General features: G+C 37.7%; 1 protein-coding gene across 4 annotated transcripts in view; it reads left to right on the top strand.

Annotated features, from left to right (window-relative positions):
• STAU2 (staufen double-stranded RNA binding protein 2) overlaps nt 1-21212 on the top strand; it is a 380463-nt gene that overhangs the window by 133083 nt on the left and 226168 nt on the right. For all 4 annotated transcript variants that reach the window (XM_006880466.1, XM_006880469.1, XM_006880468.1 and 1 more), the window contains 2 exons: nt 6019-6231; nt 12828-12965. In XM_006880466.1, coding sequence (XP_006880528.1) covers nt 6019-6231; nt 12828-12965 — 351 coding nt within the window. The remainder of the gene's footprint in view (nt 1-6018; nt 6232-12827; nt 12966-21212) is intronic.

Here is a 21212-nt window from a genome sequence, read left to right as displayed (position 1 = left end):
GTACATAGAGTTTCCAGAGGCAAGCCATTTTGGAAGTGGATGCCGCTCCTGCTTCCAGGCTTGATTTAGTCGGGAAGCTCCAGCCACCACTGTCCACCATGGGTGCCCATTACCACGATTGGCACATCACTGTCACGGGCTTCAGCATCACAGCAATCACGAGTTACCTCTGTACAGCAATGCACAGACCAGTGCTATACCACCTAGAAGAATGTGGTATAGGCCCAGGCTGGCTAGCCTCACTCCAGAGACAGAGCAAACCTGCACGTCAAACACATTCCCGGAAAAGCAGTCCACTCCAAAGCTTGCCACGATTCCTGCACTCCCCACCACCACGCTCCTGCCTTCTGGCAAGGAGAGCTTCCCACGAGCCTGTGAAGGCGCCAGCCAAACCAGGAACAACATGACCGCTTCCTTCCCAGCTTCTTTCGGCTTAAGGCCGCCTCCTGGTTCAAACCCTACACCCAGGCTGGCTAGCTAGCCTCACTCCAGGGACAGAGCAAACCTGCACGTCAAACACATTCCCGGAAGAGCAGTCCAACTCCAAAGCTTGCCACGATTCCTGCACTCCCCACCACCACGCTCCTGCCTTCCGGCAAGGAGAGCTTCCCACGAAGCTCTAATAGTAGGAGAAGATTAAACAGTATTTTATGTGTAACTATTACTCATACTGTGTTGATATAGAAAGCTTGGTATTTTTAGGCACTTTTATGCAGAGTTTTAACACTGGTCAAAGAGAGTTAATATCTATGTAAAATATAGTGTCTGAGTGTCAATCAAAAATAGGGTATTTTTCTACGGAGTAGCTATTGTTGTTATGTGCTGTAGAGTTTCCTTTGACTCATAGCGACCCTTTATACAGCCAGTTGGAAGTCTGCCCTGTCCTGAGCCAATCTTACTGACTCCCACATGCCTACCCCTATTACCACAGTTACTGTGTCAATCCATCTCATCCTCGGTCTTTCTCTCCTGTGCTATTCTACAACACCTCCAGACATGATGTCTTTCTCCAAGCACTAGTCCCTCCTGGCCCCTTGCCTCCAAAGGAGAAACTTGATTTCACCCTCTCCAAGATAGACTTGTTTGTTCTCTTGGCAGTCCATGGTATGTGCAGTACTCTTATCCAGCACCACAACACGAAAGCATTGATTCTTCTTCTGTCATCCTTAGTCATTGTCCACCTGTCTGATGCATAACAAGTAATTGTGAAGACCATGGCCTGGTTCAGGCTCACCTTAGTCCCTAGACTGACATCATTACATTTTAGGACTTTGGAGAGATCTTGACAGCACACTTACCCTGTGTAATTTGTGTTTTGATTTCCTGACTACTGAGGCCAAGAGTGTTGATTGTGTAGCCAAGCAACCTGAACTTGTTAACAACTTCAGTCTATCCTTATGCTTCCAATTGGCCCAGTGGTGAGAATCTTTGTTTTCTTGATGTAGAATTTAAAATTTTCATGGACTGCAAACTATGTTGCCTAGGAGGATCAGTGAACTCATGAAACTATTAGCTTGAAGTGATCTTTAAAGCTTAAACCATAAATATCCACCGATTCATCTTAAAATCCAACATTAATATATGTTGAGTATTACAGAAGTTCTTACTTGAGCATTATGTTCTTATAAGAACAACAGCAACTGGAAAGATTAGAGAGAAACCTTAGTTTATAGTAATGAGGCAGGAGTGAGTCAAAACAAGATAAACATGGTTATATAAGTTGAGAAATAATATTTTTCATGTAGAAACTGTGTAATGAGCATTTTTTTTATTTTACTCTTATTTATTTACAAAGTTTGTATACATTGTTTTTCACAAAAGATTCTTTCCATTTCCTTCACCCCATCCACTCTGTGTATTACCTCACTATTGACAATAAAATAAACACATGCATTCAAATTTTATAAATAAAATAGTATAATAATAAAAAGATTAAAAAATAAATAAGTACACTTTAGGAGAAGAAAGCAAAATAACCAAGTATTGCTTTAATCTTTCATTAAGAGCTCACCACTTATGTTAGCAAGATGGAAAAAATCAACATTTTATGGCAAGGAAAGAGGCCTTTTCTATATAAACAGTGCATAAATAAAAGAGTATAGTAGGAGGCCTCACACTTTCTGATCTCAAACTTTGTTGTGTAGCCATGGTTCTGGTATGAAACTGCCGGGTACTGACATAACAAGAGAAACAAATGGAACAAAATGGAAAGTCAAGAAGTAAATTTGTCTACCTGTGGACAGCTGATCCTTGATCAACGGTCAAAGTCCATTAAATGGAAACGAGTTAGTCTTTTTAATGAATGATGCGGGCAAGATTTTATATCTGTGTGCACAGGAATGCAGTAAGTCTGTACCTCCTGCCGTACATAAACTAACTAAAAATGTATGACAGAGTTAAATGCAAAACCTAAAACTATAAAACTCATGGAAGAAAATTGAAGACAACAAGCCCAAGAGCCCTATTTTATGGCATAACTAGACCATCAAATGTAAAATTTTTTTAAAAAGTACAAATACAGAATATAAACAAGGGAATGAGGACTACTTGAAAATTAAATATCAGTGGTCATAGAAAGACTTTCCCAAAAAAGAGTAGAAAGAAATGTATAGACAGGCATTTTGACACTGACTTACCTGACAAATGTCTAATCTCTGAAATTTTTACAAAACATCAACACCTCAATAACAAACAAGCCAATTAAAAATAGATAACGTGAACAGATAGTTCACTAAGGAAGACACTCAGGGCTAAGCAGCTCATGTAAAGATACTTGTGGTCATTAGCCATTAGATGCTTTCACATCAGAATTCCAGTGAACCTTTCCCACCATCTTGGAGCCTGTGAACAGGTGTTTTAAACCCAGAAATGGCCGGAATGCTGTGGTACAAGCCCACTTGGGTTAGTTATAAACCAAGTCTTCAGAATCAGAGGGAACACATAGCATTTTTTAGAATTGAAGGTGTTTATGCCCAAGATGAAATGGAATTCTGTTTAGGCAAGAGATATGCTTATGTTTACAAAGAAAAAAACTACCGTGACTTCTGGTGGTAAGTCTAACAAAACCAGAGTAATCTACGGAGAAGTGACTTGTGCCCATGGAAACAGTAGCATGGTTCGGGACAAATTGGAGCAACATTCCTGATAAGGTCATTGGACACAGAATGCATATAGGACTGTATCCCTTGAGGATTTAAACTTACAGATTTACTAAAACCTCAACAGCCTACAAAAAACTATAGTGGGATATGATCACTTCAGAAAAATGGAACTTCTTAACAAAACCAGAGAACAGCAGATTACCTTTGAAGAGATTAGTATTCCTACACACTGCTGTTGTGACTGTAAAATGGTACAGTATTCAGAGAACTTCCAGAAGTTCGAGCTGGCTTTAGATGGAGAGTGGGGGGATACAGTGTTTTCTTAGCAAGAGATTGAAAAGACTATGGCCTGAATCAGGCATTCCTTAGTCTTCAAACAGATGTCATTGCTCCTCACCATCTTAGAAGCAGCGACTAGTCTCCCTATCTGAAGCAAAGGAGAATAAAGGCAATCCTAGACTCAAGGTAGTCTAATAGATTAATGACATAACAAGGGAAAAGAAAATCCAAACTCATTCCTCCCAAGATGGCTCAGACTCATAGTAACCCTCCATTGGGTTTCTGAGGCTGTAAATCTGTGTGGAGAGAAACTGCCTGTCTTTTTTTTTCCCCCCAAGGAGCAGATGGTAGATTTGATTGTTGACTATTCACTTAACAGCAAAACACACAAGCCTCTATTCTGCCCGAATTTTTTAATGACACAGTCACCTTACTCATTGCTGTTAAGTCAGAACTGACACATAGCTCACTCTACAGTGGGCTGTCAAGACTGTACTTCACACAGGAGGAGACTGCTCCTCTCTCTCCTGCAGAGCAACTGATAGACTCAAACTGCCAGAGAGAAACAGCTTTCAGGTTAGCAATACAACTCCATAGAGATTAGAGCATAAGAGCTCAGCCTCTTCTAATATGAGGCCAGAATAACTAGAAGGTATTAAAAGAATGAGAGGAACCCCCAAGACTGCTGCCCTAAGACATCCTCCTAACAAACTTACAGTCTTAGAGGCTGCCTTTCAGCCACATAATAGATGGGTCTAGCAAATAATTTTATGGATTGTAAATTTCCATATAGAGCATCTCAACATAAAAAAAGACAAAAATCCTCATCAGTGGACCAGGAAGTATCATCATGATAAATGGAGAAAAGATTGAAATTGTCACTGATTTTTGTCTTACTTGGATCCACAGGTCCCTGCAGTCAGGAGATCAGGAGATATATATTACATTGGGAAAGTTCCCTGGTCAGGGACCTCTCCAAGGATCAAGAAGCTTTATCTCATATACTTTGGACATGTTGCCAGTAGAGGTTATTCATTAGAAAGGGACATCATGTTTGGAGGGTCAGCAAAAGAGAAGGAGATCCCCAATGAGATGGATTTACAGTGACTGCATCAGTGGATCAAGGACGTTAGAGACGATGAGGATGGCATAGGTTAGGCCAGGGTTGAGGTCAATTATTCGTAGGATTGTAATGAGTTGTGCTCAACTCGACAGCAGCTAAAAACCACCACCACCTCCACCATCTAAAATAATAACACCTTGGGCAAATGTGCTCCTCAGAATAATCAGCTCTGTAAGACCAAAAGTGCAATATTTGTCCAAACCCACAGATGATAGTAAGTCAGAAGGAAGGACAGGAAGACCAGAAGAGGGAGATAGGTCACCCTGAGAGGAAATAGAGAGAATGCTGACACTTTATGGGATTGTATCCAATGTCAAGTAACAATTTGTATATTAGTTATTGATTAAAAAGCTAATTTACTGGGTAAACTTTTACCTATGGTGACATCAGTTAGGGCCCTTGGAAGCAGCTTGGCCTGCAGTGAGCACAGCACTGCATGACTGCTCCAGTTGGGGCAGATGCTATTAGAGAGTGTTAATTGACAAAGTCTATGCATATTTTTGTTACATTTTTCTCCCTTAGTTTTTCAGATGATTACTTGAAATGGATATGTGGTCCAATAAAAAATATTTTTCATTCATTAGAGGTTATTAGAGAGGCTTTCATGTACAAGATGTTTTATGGGCTGGAAAACGGCAATAAGATAGAATCCTTTGTCCTCTGGTAACGCAGTGGAAGAAAGCAAGATATGTATACATGTATATACAAATTTAGTGATCTCAGTTTGAAGACTAAGGTGCTTCTGATTCAGGTCTTTTCAGTCACTTGCTATGTGTCTGAGATCTTGACAGTGAATAAGGTTGACAGAAAAAGAATTGATGCCTTTGATCTGTGATGTTGGAGAATCCCATAGATTACCAAAAGAACAAACAGATATGTCTTGGAGAAGGTGCAGTCAGAGGGCTCTGTGGTGGCAAAAATGATAAAGCTTCATCTCACATACTTTTGGCATGTTGCTAGAAGAGACTATACCTTGGAGAGAGACATCATTCTTGCAAAAGTGGAGGGTTGGAGAAAGAGAGGAAGACCTTCAACCAGGTGGATTGACATAAGTGACCGCTGCAGTGGGCTCAAATATGTCAGAAATTATGACAGTGGGACAGGACAGGATTCAGATTTGTTGTTCATGAGGTCACTGTGAGTTTGTCTTTGGCTGGATAGAACCTAACAACAATAACGTGTAAATTGTTATCCTAGATCATCTATGTACCTATAACCATTGCTTTATGTACTTAAATTTGTGTTTTATTAGAAGCTGTATAACTATAATCAGAAGCAGCTTGCTTTAAAATAATGACAACAAAAACAAAAAACCTCTAAGAATTGATTTGTTTAGGTTTCTGTAATGACTAGCCTCTTCACAGTACCTTCACAATAGCTTTCTTAAGGAAATACACCATTTTGATGTCACTATTAATAGTTTTTATTTTGGTTGTCAGTAAGTATTATAAAATATGCTGTAAGAACACATCTTATGTGGTTGTACGTCATTCACTATTCCTTTGCATTTGACAGGTTATTAAAGAAAGTGGACCACCTCACATGAAAAGCTTTGTCACTCGGGTGTCAGTTGGCGAATTCTCTGCAGAAGGAGAAGGAAATAGCAAAAAACTCTCTAAGAAACGTGCTGCGACCACTGTTTTGCAGGAGCTTAAAAAACTTCCACCTCTTCCTGTGGTTGAGAAGCCAAAGTTATTTTTTAAAAAACGCCCTAAAACCATAGTAAAGGTAAATACATACTTGAAAAAGTTACTTGTGTTTTGTACCATTGATTGAGAACTGATTGATAGCTGTCACTCTTAGATTTTCAGAGGCAGTAAATTGCACAGGAGGAGATTTCCCATCCTTCTCCCCCCCAAATCCTTTAGTTTTACTAAATAAGAATTATTGTAGCTGTTGAAAAAAGTTTTTTCATAAGGTGGTGGTTGTTGTTGTGTACTGTTCAGGTGGAACCAGCTGACCCTCCAGCAGGTTTTCAGAGGCAGTTAACCTCACAGGAGGAGATTGTCCATCCTCCTCCTTTCATAAGGTGGTTGGTGTTCATTGCCTTTGAGTTGTTGAGCACGACTCATAGCCACCCTAGAAACAAAAGGCTTGAAGCCTTCCTTTAACTATTGTCATTTATCAAAGTTCATAGAGTTTCCAGAGGCATATTGTTTAGGAAGTGATTTCACTCCTTCCAATTTCATAAAGCAGGAATCTAAATTTTTAGGTTATGTACAGCATATGTGACTTCATATAAGTAGAATTCTATTTTTATGATTTTGAAGCACCTGTGTACTTGTGTTATATCCCGGGGTGGCTCAAGCAGTTTATGATTGGCTGCTAATCTAAAGGCTGATGGTTCGAATCCACCCAGTGGTTCCGTGGAAGAAGGGCCTGGTGATCTGGAAAAGACAAGAGCCAAGAAAATCCTGTCACTCTTGGTAGATTTAGTTTCAGTGTTTTATACCTGAATTTGTCCATCAAGTAATAGTAATAACATATACATCTGTAGGGTATTTTTTTTTGGGCGGGAAAGAAAGTTTAAAAATCACTATCTGCCATACCCCCTAAAAGTACCTTCTCATTAATGATGTCTTTTGTGTAATGTTTATCAGGGTGTAAGGTAGGTATTCCTCATTTTGCAAATAAGTTTTTTCCAAATATATTTAAATAATTTTTCACTTTTATTCACCTGCTAGGTGGAATACTGTGACAGCTTTTCTAATCTCATGTTCTCTCTGTACCCTACACTGCTCCATAGTAATCTCTTAGTGACACCAAGTAGTAACAGAATACGGAGTAATTAACTGATCATTTGAATATTACTGATCACAGTGACAGCAGTGGGGCTGTTCCCCAGCACTCTGTGTGCCAGGCTTTGTCCCAGCACACTGTGTGCCTTTAATCCTCATGGCAACCCTTGAAGGTACAAGGTGTGATTTTTGTCCGCATTCATTCCAGCATGTGTACCTTGCCAAAGAAGAATATATACATACATAACACATACCTTTTCAAAAATGTTAGGACTGTTTTTTTATGAGTTTAGATTTTATTTATACTTGAAAAAGGCAAAGGCAAGATGATGAATCAGCCCTTAAGATAGTGTCCGTGTTTATACATGACACGAATTATGCTAGAGTTCTCCACATCTAGAGAAATCCTAAAAGTGCTGCAGTATCAATTGCAAGCTCTTCCTGTGACTCTGCACATTGAAGGTACAGGCACTAATTATCTGCACTCAATTTTTAATGTTTAAACTGTACTGCTGCATAATTTAGATATTTCTACAAATTTTTACCTTTGTGTCTTTGCTCTTCTTAGGAGTGCATGCACAAACATTTGTTCCTTTTAATGAACATTGCCATTAAATCACTGAGATTATTTAGGCTATGTGTTTTTGGAAATATAATTTTCTATATTAAGTAGAGTAAATGTAATTGGCAGATATAGACAATGAGTTATAATGGTTCTGGAAAATCTGGTTGTCATTGTTATGCTTTAATCTTACAGCCATGTGAATAGGACATGGCTAATAAAAGCATTACCCTTGAGAGAAAGAGAAAAGCATTTACTATGGGGTTGATTCTGAGTTTGAATCTCTGTTACGTAGACAAATTGCTTGACTTTTCTAATATTTTAAGTTTCTTAATTTATAAAAAAGAATAATTTTACTCATTTCATAGGATTATTGTATTCACTGAGTTAATACAGGGCATCCATTAATAGCTATTGTGCACTTACTGTGGACGTTAAGGGAGCTGGGCCACTTGATCCAAAAGCTTACCTCTTGGTCAGTTCAGATCTCCCTGTGGCTTTGTGAGCTAAAGCTGAGCAGTTGCCTACATGATGTATGACAGCCTTGGAAACACAATGGAGGATCAGCTATGAGTTTGTTCTGATTTGATAACAATGAGTTTGACTTGTTTTTTGTTGCTTAAAAGAATAATGAAGGACTTTAACTATTAACTATTAATTTTAATATTGTCTACTCACTTTTTATGTTTGTGAATATAGCAGTGATGTGTTTTCTTGAATCTTTTATAAAATGCCTTTTCAGTAATAGAACAGCAGGGATTTACATCTCTGGCAGCATATCTAGTTAATAATTATTTCTGCCTTCTCTATTCAAATAATCATAATCTTAATAAATCAAGAGCAGGGAATTAGTTCTCCCCCTTCCCGCCCTTGTACTGTTGAGTCAAATCCAACTGGCACAGGAAGAGATTTGCTCCTCCTTCTCCAGCGGAACGTCTGGTGGATTTGAACCACACTCTTTGCAGCTGCTTGCCACTTGGCCACCCTGAACTCCTTACGAACAGGGAAGCATTTCTGTTGTCGATATAACTTCAACTCATTGCTTTTAACTGTAGTAATGAAAGCAATGCTAGGTATTTGAAAAATATTATTCTCCAGAGCAGAAAAACATGAATTCTCAAAGTTACTTGCTGCTGCTTCTAGTGTATAAGCATATTATTCCAGAACTTCCTTCTTAACCATCATTCAGATCTCAGCTTCAAATTGACTTTTTTGGGGAAGTCTTTGCCAGTCCTCCCCCACGTTCACACTATGTAGGTTAGTTCCTGCATTTTTCCTCACATACATCACATTTGGAATAGCTTGTGCCAGGTCTGTCTTGTGTTAAAATAAAGACTATAGATATCTTCTGAAATGTAAGGTTACTTTGGAAAACAACATGCATATAGTGAGTTGGAATCTAGATAATTTTAATATGAATTCTTTCCACTATGCCAATAAATGCATCAGTTGGAATGATACCTAGAGTTTCAACATTTTCTTCTCTTCTTTGCATGTCTTCAGTATCTATGATTATAGTTTCTTATATTAGAAGTTGAGAAAGTATCTGCTGGTGATTTGCCTTGATTTTATTTAAAATAATAAAGGTAGAGTATTATCTTATTTGGCCCACTTAATCACTTTCTGATGTAGCTCTTACTTCAATTTTATAGATTAAATACATCCAAGAATATATAGTCTGTTTTCATATCAGTCATCTCAGATTCCAGTGCTTTTTTGGAACTGATTGTGAAATCTGGATTTTAAGTTTTGCCTCTGCTGAATTATTCTATTAAAATATAAAACTTTCTGTTGATGTCTTTGAGTCCTTTATTCCAATTTTTAATGTAGCTCATTTCTTGAAGATGATACTTTAAAAAGCCTTTCCAGTGTTGGAGATAAACTTTTCTGGAGACAACTGTTAGAAGATTGTCTTTACTTCTTTGCAGGAATATTGTTGAGACTATTGCTAACACTTTTACTGCCCAGGCTCCTCATCCTTTTGTGTGGTACCCGAGGAGTGATTAATTGCCAAGAGTTCTAGTAATTTCAGTCACAGGAAGAAAGCAACCAAACCTAATGTTCTCAGAACTTCCTTACTGTCAGAGTCATTCAGCAAATTCTTTGTCACTGGCATCTATATCAACAACAATTTCTTTGGAATTGGGAGGTGTTCTTATAAGAGACACATGTGCTTAACATAATGTGCACAACATAATGGTGATGGAGTTATTTATTTGATCATCTTAATGAACAAAGCATTGGAGTTTAAAACTCAAACTTATAAATTACTATTTGAATGTTTCTTTTGTCATAAATTCTCCTTCATTTCCTTTATAATTTATTTTTTTGTCACATATATGCAAGTATAAATAAGTATTTATTAAAAACCTGAAAGTCTCCTTTGTCATCTCCGCTTGAACTAACCAGTCCTAGACTGGCATTCTCAGTTTTGCCCTCTGTTTCTATCTACCTGATTATCTGTTCTCCTGAGATGATTGCCATGCAACTCTTTTGTGGTCTATTCTGCCTATTAGACATTTTTACATAATATTTAACTTTTTGTCTAAAATTCACCCTCTTCCTTTCTAAGCCTGCCTCTCCTCCAGCATTCCTCATCTCAGTGACTGGTGTTGCCTCCCACCTGCAAGAACGGAAAACTGGGAGTCATTTTTAGCTTCTCCTATTTTTTTTTAACATCTTTTTAGTCATCAGGCCCTTTCAGTTCTATCACCCATCATGTTTTTAAAACTGACTCATACCTTACAATGCTTTCTGCCATCCTTTTGGTTTAACTCATAATCATTTCTTGCTTAATAGTTGCCATTGAATCAGTTTGAGCTCTCATGATGACCCTGTGTGTGCCTAGCAGAGTGCTAGTTCTGTCTTCTGACATGCCCTTGGGTAGTTCAAACTGCCAACCCTTTAGGCTAGAAATTTTGCTTTCACATCATCTGGAGACTCCTCAACTGCAGTTTAGAGTTTTTCTATTTTCTATTGTGCTTATGATTTGGAATGCCTTTAGAGATTTCTGAAATGGACATATTCAAATGTTTACTTCCAAAATAGTTACATATTATGATAGATACTGTCCCACTGCCTTTTCTTATTTTGTGGTCTGTATTTTGTTGCTTTGGGCTTCTTGCCTACTCATTACTTAGATAACCCATTTGTATTATCCTTAGGAACAAAAGCCCGTATTTTTACTGTTAATTTTCTCCCTTCCTCCTCTGTTTTGAGGCCAGAAAATGAGTATCACTCAAACAGTCTAGTAGGTAGCTAATTTCTTTCATATAGGACATTTTTTAGAACTTACTTCAGATCCAAGATTATTTTTCTAGATCTCTGCCTTAGGTCATAAGTTTTGGCAGTCTGTTGGTTGTGAAAGAGATCATTGTGATTTAAAATGTATTTTCCAAGTCCTGGTGAGATTCTCAATCTCTTCATATGTTTTTTCAGTAAAATATGTGTTCATTTATTGTGCCCATTTTTTCACTTAGATTATCTTTTTTCTGTTTTTTTATAAAAAACTAAAATTTTTATTTTATGCTGGTATACTTACAAAATTCGTATATATTGTTTTTCACACTGGATCTTATCCATTTCTTTTATCCACCCTTCCCTTCACCCTTCAAATTTTGTGACCCTATGATTAACCACCTTACCCACATCACCCTACACCCTTGTCCATCCTCACCACTCTGCTCCCCTTACCCCCGTGGATTGATTCTCATACATGTTCTACAATAATAGTCTTATATAGTATTTGTCCTTATGGGACTGAATTAGTTCACTTAGCATAATGCTCTGTAGTCCCTCCCAAGTTAGGAACTAATTTACAAAATCATTGCTCCTGAGTGCTGTGTAGTATTGCATTGTGTTAATGTACCAAAATTTCTCAATCCATTAGATTGTGCTTGGACATTTGGACTGTTTCCATGTTCTTTTTATGGTGAATAATGCTGCTATGAACATTGGTGTACACCACTCCATTTGGGCCCCTTGTCAGAAATGGTATTGCCAAAGGTTTTTTCCCATGTCTGTAGCTTTTTCACTCTGTTGGAATATGTCTTTGATGTACATAGGGATTTAATCTTTAGAAGGTCCCATTTATCAATAAAATATAATCTTGTAGCCACTGAAACAAATATTATAATGTAGCTCTATCCCATTTGTTTGCTTTATGACATATTTCTATGAAATCTGCTTGACTAGTAGATCCTGGGTGTAACAAATGTTTGTTTGGATACTTTTATATTGGAGTTTAGGATTATAATAGAGTTTTCTGTTATGAGTTAGACTTTATACACTGCTGAAGTAAAAATTACACACCAGAACAAGAGCCGCGAGAGCATAGTAGGGACAGTTAGCATTACAGTTCCTATTAGTAGGTGCAAGATAATGGGTGGGAAATCAGATTTTATTTTCTTACTGCTTCTTACCACTTGTGGATTTAGTGAAGTTCAGGCATCATTTCCCCCCCATGTTACTTGTGCTATTCTTATAGTCAGTTTCCAAAAAAGACAAAACATTCAATTGCCTAAGAAACTAACAAACCCTAGTTTTATTGAATGATTTCTCTGTGGGCAGCTTTATGGTAGAGCATAAGACAGTGTCTGTGTTGTCAGTGCTCAAGCCTCAAACACTTGAGATTTGCGTTTTTCTATCTTTTTTCTTAATACTTTTTGTCATTCCTTTTAGTTGTATGTGTTGGAAATATCTCTTATTTTGTGACTTGTCATTTGTCATTATTTTTAGTGTTTTTTGATGAATAGACCTTGCGAAGCAGTTTGCTATACTGAGGTGTTTAGTCAGTTTTAAAACCATAATTGACTTAATAACAGTATTTCTAAAACTCAGATGTTAATGAAGCACTAGGTTCATGTCCATTTAAAATTTTTCCTTAGGAAGTTTTCTAAGTATCTTCTTCAGTCATATAGGGTGAAGGTGTGGGAGTAGAGGTGGGAAGAACCACTGTTTTTTTAAGAATCCATTAACCAGTTTTACAAGCATATTTTGTACTTTTTCTTACATGATTTTTTTAGGCTGGACCAGAATATGGTCAAGGAATGAACCCCATTAGCCGACTGGCTCAAATTCAGCAGGCCAAAAAGGAAAAGGAACCAGATTATGTTTTGCTTTCAGAAAGAGGAATGGCCCGGCGTCGAGAATTTGTGATGCAGGTAACCTTTTCTGGATTTTATATGAGAATATTTTTTAAACTATTGAAAAATTTAGAAATCTTCAGTTTAGAATAGAGTAAAAAGCAAGTAATAGTTAATGGCAGAAAGTAAAGCTGTGTTTACATTTGAAGCATTCATTCACAACATGCCTACCTGCCAATTTGGTGGAAACATCCAAGTGTCAAGGACATGTAAAGATAGACACATGAGTTTTTGAAGGAACTGTGAGTTCATGCAGGTTATTTACAACAGAATTTATCACTTAGATTTAAAATCCCTATCTCTAGCTTTTTTTTTTTATGTGTTACAATTTGCAGCTGGAGTCTTTTAACTTTTGGGAATTGAATACAAATGGAATTAGACATAAAATTCAGAAGAATGGATGTACTAGATGGAACAGGGCCAAGAACATAGGCTCTTGACTCTAAGAATTAAGAAAAGAAAGCCAGCTGACTCGTTTGCCAGGGTGAGAACTGAGGACACAGAATTGAGGCTTCTTCTCTCATACTTTGTCCTTGGACAGGGATATCATGCTTGGAAAGATGGAGGGTCAGCAAAAGAAAAGAAGACTCCCCAGTGAGGTGGATTGACACTGTGGCTGTAGCAACGGGCTCAAGTGTGTCAGAGATAATGATGATGGCATGGGAGAAGACAGAGTTTAGATGTTATTTGTAAGATTGCTATGAATCATACTTGACTCGATGGCAACTAACTAAAACAACAATTGCTGCATTGTATAGTTAAGAAAACAGAATAGTGACTTTTAGAGGAAGAATGCTTAAATTGCTTTATTCCTTTTAAGATTCTATTGCTTTTTTTGCCAACTCTAGCCCTAGTTTTGAAGAAAGTTTGCTTTTGACTTTATATTGTGAAAATTTTTACATATCCCATAGTAGAGACTAAAATGGATTCCCATTCTACTCATTACTCACATGTAGTAATTACTAAGATTTTCTGCCACATTTGTTTTACCTATCACTTGAATAACCAGATAACAGATGTTGCCCTGGATGTGCTCACCAAGTTGTGCCAAGAAATCTGGAGAACAACCACTTGGCCAACTGACTGGAAGAGATCTGTATTTGTTCCCATTCCAAAGAAAGGTGACCCAACTGAGTGTGGAAACTACAGAACAGTGTCATTGATTTCACATGCAAGCAAGATTCTACTGAAGATTATCCAAAAACGATTAGAACAGCACATCAGCAGAGAATTGCCGGAAGTCCAGGCTGGGTTTAGAAGGGGTCGTGGTACTAGGGATATCGTTGCTGATGTTAGATGGATCTTGGCTGAAAGCAGGGGATACCAGCAGAATGTCTATCTGTGTTTCATTGATTATGCAAAGGCATTTGACTGTGTGGATCATAACAAACTGTGGCTGACTCGGAGAAGAATGGGAATCCCAGAACATTTAATTGTGCTAATGTGAAACCTATACTTGGACCAAGAGGCAGTAGTCAGAACAGAGCAGGGTAACACTGCATGGTTCAAAATTGGGAAGGGTGTACGCCAGGGATGCATCCTGTCTCCATACCTTTTCAACATGTATGCAGAGCAGATTATCCGAGAGGCTGGGCTCTATGAGGAGAATTGTGGCACCAGGATTGGTGGAAGATCTATTAACAATCTGCGTTATGCAGATGACACAACCCTGCTTGCTGAAACTGAGGAGGACCTCATGCACTTGCTGCGAAGGGTCAAGAAGACAAAGATTCTCACCACTGGACCAATTGGCAGCGTTAGATGGATGGTGAAGAGATTGAGATTGTTCACAGCTTCAGTTTGCTTGGCTCCACAGTCAACACTCTTGGCACCAGCAGTCAGGAAATCAAAAAGCATATCGCGATGGGAATGTCTGCTGTTAGGGACCTCTCTAAAGTACTCAAGAACAACGGTGTCTCTCTGGAGACTAAGGTGCGCCTGATACAGACCATGGTCTTTGCAAATCGCTTGTTATGTATCCGAGAGTTGGACAATGACTAGAGAGGACAGAAGGAGAGTTGAATCCTTTGAGCTGTGGTGCTGGAGAAGAGAACTGAATGTACCATGTACTGCCAGGCAAACAAACAGATTTATCTTGGAGAGGATTAAACCAGGCTACTCCTTGGAGGCAAGGATTCTGGGGCTTCGTCTGACATACTTTGGACATGTTGCCAGGAGGGACGGGTCCTTGTAGAGGGACATCATGCTTTGGAGGGTGGAGGGACAGCGCAGGAGGGGAAGACCCTCTATGAGATGGATTGATTCGGTGACTGGGGTAATTGGGATGGGTGTGTCAGAGGCAGTGCGGTTGGTGCAGGACAGAGCAGGGTTTAGGGCTGTTGTGCATAGGGTCGCTATGAGTCGCAAACGTCTCAACAGCACATAACAACAGCAACATCACCTGGATTATTTTTTTATGATATCCTTTCTTCTACTCCTCTTGCTCTTGTTTTTCTAACATTTTAAACCTAACTTCAAGTCACATGTCATTTCAGCCATACGTATCTTATGTATTCTACATATATCTCTAAAAAACATGAATTTTTCCATATTTGACCTAATCCCAATTCATTGCAATCATCTAATACCCAATCTGTATTTATAATTCTTAATGTCCTCAAACAGTTCTAATTATTTTCCTCAAATGGTTGTAATATTGAAGAAACTATTCCCTCACTCAAGCCCATGGATCTCTTTTTTAATAGAATGTAGTTAAAATTAATTGGCATTTATTAAATGCTTACCAGGTGCCAGATATCTTAGCAATATCTTAGTATTACCTCACTGCTGTACTTTCATGCCTACCTAACTCTAGCCTTCCTGCTAAATTGATAATCTTCATACTTCCTTGTCATAGTGCCTCAGCCAATGGTTTGTATGTAGTTGTTGCATTCTGTCAAGTTGTAGCCCACTCATAACTTTTGACCCTCCAACAACTTTTCAGAGGTTTTTCATTATGTGAGAGAATACCCGGCTTTCTGTTTCCAAGCAGGATTTGAATCATTTGCCTTTAGGTTGACAGCAGAACTCCTTACCTACTAGGCCACCAAATTCACTTTGCCTGTAGTGGAACCTTAATAAACTTTCGATACTTATTTGCTGTCTACTTGCCTTATTAATAGAGAACTCTTTTAGCCCATGTAAGCTCCTGATAAACCATTGTTGATCCCTGCCCTTACCAAGCTCAGAAACTCTGATCTGGATCTGGGTGCGAGCTGTCAAAGGGAATATGGGTCTGTGGTCAGTGGGGACACAATAATACCGTGAACTGACACTGCCAAAGATTCTGAGTCATGAAAATGCTATTTATCAACCTTACATGACGAGCACCCACAGAGAATAATCAGAACCCTGTGTTGATACTGTCTGCACACAACGTGTTCCTTATAAGTTATTGTAACCTTGCCAAATGGCTATTTATTACCATAACTCTAGTTCTGACTTAATATTTTCAGAATGCTTACAGGATTTTTAAAAACGATGCTGAAAAACGTGAAATGTTTTTTTAAATTTTAAAAACACAAAACAAAACAACTCATCCCCACTGTTGAGAATCCAGATAGCCAAAAAAGGAGAATCCACCTATGCTTAATAAATACATAATTGTATAGATGGTGTTATGACCTGGTATTAAATTGTTCTTGTATCTTCACTTGGCAAAACATATTTAGAGAGCTCTAGCGGCCCAGTGGGTAAGGAATTGTGCTGCCCACCCAAAGACAGATAGTTTGAATCTACTAGCTGCCCCACAGGACAAAGATGGGTAGTCTCCTCCTGTGTAATTTATAGCCCCTGAAAGCCTGCTGGAGGGTTAGCTGTGTGTTGGTTCTGACTTGACAGGAGTGAACAACAGAGCATATTCACCATTTCCCTCTGGGAGTCTTAGCTTTGAAGAATGCTATCAAGTATTCTTTAAGCTTCTATGCATGAATTTAAAAATAGTCCCCTAAATGTTATACGTTTTGTAGGAATAAGAACTGGTTTTATAAAATAGTTCCCTTTTTGTGAAGCATATTGAGTACCCCTTTTTTTGGGGGAAAAAGAATGTTGTAGAGTATCTTAAGGCAGCTTCCATTTTATGAGTATTCATAAACATTCTAGTCAGACGCGGATATTTGGCTGTGCTTTTAAATGTTTTCACACTGAATTCATATTGTTTTTTTACCCCTTCCGGAAGCCCCAGTGGATTCATTACAGTATGCTGCAGCTTTATCCAAGTAAAAGACTGTTTATATAAACTACTTAAGCAATGTTATCATTTGTTTTGATAATGCAGAAATAAAATATCTGGAGATAACATGCTCATTTTTATCTGTCACTTCAAAAAGAGTTAAATTTGTGTATTTTAAAATAGATGCAGTTATTTGTCTTGATTATCAGATAAACAGAAGAAAATTTCTCATGACATTATTTTGGTATTTATTTCCAAAGCCAATTTCTTAGTACTTTTTTTAAAGGAATAATTTAATTTTCAAAGCTAAAATAAAAACTAAAGCTAATTACATATCAGTACTTAACCTATTATATCATGTTACTTTGTCTACTTATGATTAAGGTCTCTAGATTGTTTATAAATATAGGGCAAATATAAATATTATTTATGCTTCAGTACAAGATAATTGGTTAAATGATAAAAACAGTTTTTATTTCTTAGTGTTTTGAGGACGATTCATTTGTATATTTATTAAATTTAAATAAATATAATTTGTAGTTTTAACTTTACTGCATAGCAAAATAGTTGAGCCCTTTTTTCTTTCAGATAAAAATTAACATCTCAAGGAAAAAGTCTGCCCTATAATAGTGTGTGAACTTTTTAGAGAGATGATTTTGTGAAATTGTCTTGCATGCTTACTTGATTTCCATAATGAAGTGATTTTATTAAAATGATTTTATAAAAGAATTTAGTAGTGATTTTTTTAAAAAAATGACCAGTGTATTTATTAGCAAGGAATGAAAATCATTCAGCAAAATCCTCCTTCTAAGGGAGCTCTGGTGGCCTACTGGCAAGAAGCTGCACTGTAATCCCAGAGATAGATATTTCTAATCCACCAGATGCTCTGCTGGAGAAGGAGGGGCAATCTCCTGTATCAGTCAGATTTGATTTGATGGTACACACACACAAAATAATAAAATTTAAAAAAAAAATACCCTTCTTCTAATACTAAAATTTATTCTGAAAAATGAATTCATAAAAGTGGTGAGCCAAATACTGTACAGACTTCCTTGACATTGAAAAAAATGAATCTGAAAAGTGTACCTCTCTTTAAAGAATTCAGTCTTAAAAGAATGAAGAATTAGAATTAGTCAGATGATATAGATACTAGGTGAGTGCAGAAATGGGTTAAGTATTAAATTTGACAAGTTCAAGAACAGAAAAACCTTGAACCAAATGACATCAGGTTGAAATAGTAAATAGACTTAGGGATGAAGTGGTAGATTAAGAAGTCCCCCAGGATGGATTGACACTGTGACTTCAGCAATGCGCGCTAGTGTCTCAGAGATGATGAGGATGGCACCGGATAGGGCAGGTTTCAGGTTGGGTATGGATAGGGTTGCTATGAATGATAATCAGTTCAACAGCACCTAGCAATAACAACAACAACATTGTGCATAACTTGCTTGGAAAAGTAGAGAATCAAAGAGAGGAAAACTCTTAATGAGAGGAATTGACACAGTGACTGCAACAGTGGGCTTCAGTGTGGCAGAGATTGCGAGGGTGACATAGGTTTTAATTTGTTGGTGGCAAGGTTTTGATATGTTGTTCATGGGATTTGTGAGTCTTGGTCAACTCAGTGGCACCTGTCAACAGTAACATTGCATATATAAACAGTAAAAAAAGTTTTTGAGTTATTTACTGTTTACTGAGCTTTTATTTCCCTTTACTTTAGCAAGTGCTATGACCTCTGGAGTAGTAGGTAAAATAGCTTAGCTATATTTTTCCCCCTTCTTTTTTATTTTTAAATTTTTTAAAAAAATTTATTACTTTGTGTGTGTGTACCATCAAAGCGGATCTGACTGGTATAGGAGGAGATTGCCCCTCCTTTTCCAGCAGAGCATCTGGTGTATTCAAACCAGATATCTCTGGGATTTCTGTGCAGCTTCTTGTCCCCTTCTTTTTAAAATTCTTAGATAAATTTTTATTTTATGCTGGTGCTTTCGAAGTTTATATACATGGTTTTTCACACTGAATCTTTCCTATTTCCTTTACCGACCCCCCCTTCTATCCTTAACATCATGCAACGCTATGATTACCCCCTGCTCATCCTCACCCGTCTGCTCCCCTTCTCCCCCCTTGGATCCTCATACCCATTTTAGTAGTATTTTTCTATTTCTACAATAAAGTTATTATATCATATTTGTCCTTTTGAGACTGAGTTAGTTCACTTAACACAGTGCTCTCCAGTTCCTCCCAAGTTAGGTAGTAATTCTCGAAATCCTTGCTCTTGCATGCTCTGTAGTATTCCATCATGTGGATGTATCACAGTTTCTCAATCCATTCAGTTGTGATTGGACTTTGGGGCTGTTTCCATGTTCTTGCAATGGTATATAACACTGCTATGAACATTGGTGATAAATCTCCATTTGTGTCTCAGTTCTCATTCTTTTGGGGTCTATTCCAAGCAGTGGGATAGCTGCTGACCAAATCTTTTAACTAGAAAGCACTCCTGTGACACTAGAGGGAAATGCTTTAAACCAAGCACTGGGAAAGATACTTAGTGGCAGAGCTGTCTCTAGACGGGGATTCAAGACACTTTATCCTATCATATTGAGATAAGGTTTAGGTAAGCATAGGTAAAGGAGGAGATAGTGTTTCATCATCTGGTACCACGCATGTGAGAGTGAAGTGTGCTATAGATGCATGCTTCTTAGAGTGAGATCCATACAGAGCTGTTACTAGTTGATTGGAAGATGTTGCTACCTGGTTTCTTTTTTTGTTACCATTGTGTTGTTTAGTGTCAGTTCCTTGAAAGTGGTTGATTTACTGAAGCTTAAAGTTAGTGATAGAAATAGCAGCACAAATAAAGTGTGAATATCAGATTTGCATATCAGATCTATATATGTGAAACAAGTAGAATTGCCAATATCAGCATTTCACACAAAAACCAAAAAAGGTAAGTTTGGCTAGAAGTGTCTGTTACAGAATTTTATTAAACTCCTTCTTCACTTAGGAATGTCTGGTGGCCTAATTGTAAAAGGAGTTGTGCTGCCAGCCCATTAGGCATATGTTCAAATTCGCCAGCTATTCCATGGTAGAAAGATGGGGAGTCTCCTCTGGTGTGATTTACAGCCTTTGAAAACACTTTGATACGACAGCTATGAGTTGGTTCCGACACCATGGTACACAGGAACAACAGCTTACCCATTTATTCCTAGGAACCAGGGTATTAGCACTGAAAATTTTCAAATACTAAAAAAAAAAAAAAAAAAAAAAAACTTTTCAAATACTGGCATGAAGTTCCCTCCCTCTCTCTCTTCTTTCTTTCAGTACAGCTGAGTGATATATAATCTGAAAGTAACCAGACTTTCAGATATATGTTGTCTATTCTACTCTCCTCCCCATTTTTCCACTGACTGCTTGGGCAGGGCCAGGGTTCTTTATAGGAATTTGCTTTTACATTCTGGATATGGACCTTTGAAAGTTATTCAGCATTTCACTTTAGCTTTGGAACTCTGGTGGCCTAGTGGTAAGGAATTGCCCTGCCAACTCAAAGGCAGGCAATTCGAGCCCACAATCTGTCCCACAGGAAAAATATGGGCAGTCTTCTATGTGATATATAGTCTCTGAAAATTCACTGGAAAAGTCAGCTGTGAGTTCTTACTTTTGTAATTTTTTTTCTTTTTTAATGGTATCTCCTGAGAAACAGAAATAACCTTTTTTGCTTTGTGTTTAACTTTGTAAGTCTAGATCCACAGATGAGTGAGTGTTCTTCAGATGAACCTGGTTGGCTTAGCACTTTGCATTCCTATGTAAATTTTGGAATTCACTTATCGGTTATTATGAAAATGTGTATGGGGTTGGAATCATTGAGGGGTAAATTTGAAGTAAATATATATTGTTAATTATCACATCTTGAGTCCACAAACATGATACATCTCTTAATTTTATATTTCCTTTAATTTTTTTTCAGTGTTCATTGTTTCTGCATAGAAGATTTTTACATTTTAGGTATTTCATCATTGTTGTTGTGTTCAGTCAAGTAGGAACCAACCCACAGCTGACCTTCCAGCAGGTTTTCAGAGTCAGTTAATCGCACAGGAGGAGAT

The sequence above is a fragment of the Elephantulus edwardii genome, unplaced genomic scaffold (assembly GCF_000299155.1).
Source record: "Elephantulus edwardii isolate Elephantulus edwardi_28Jun2011 unplaced genomic scaffold, EleEdw1.0 scaffold00008, whole genome shotgun sequence".
Lineage (NCBI taxonomy): Eukaryota > Metazoa > Chordata > Mammalia > Macroscelidea > Macroscelididae > Elephantulus > Elephantulus edwardii.
Note: the sequence above shows the minus strand (reverse complement) of the source record. Positions and strands in the feature narration are given on the sequence as shown.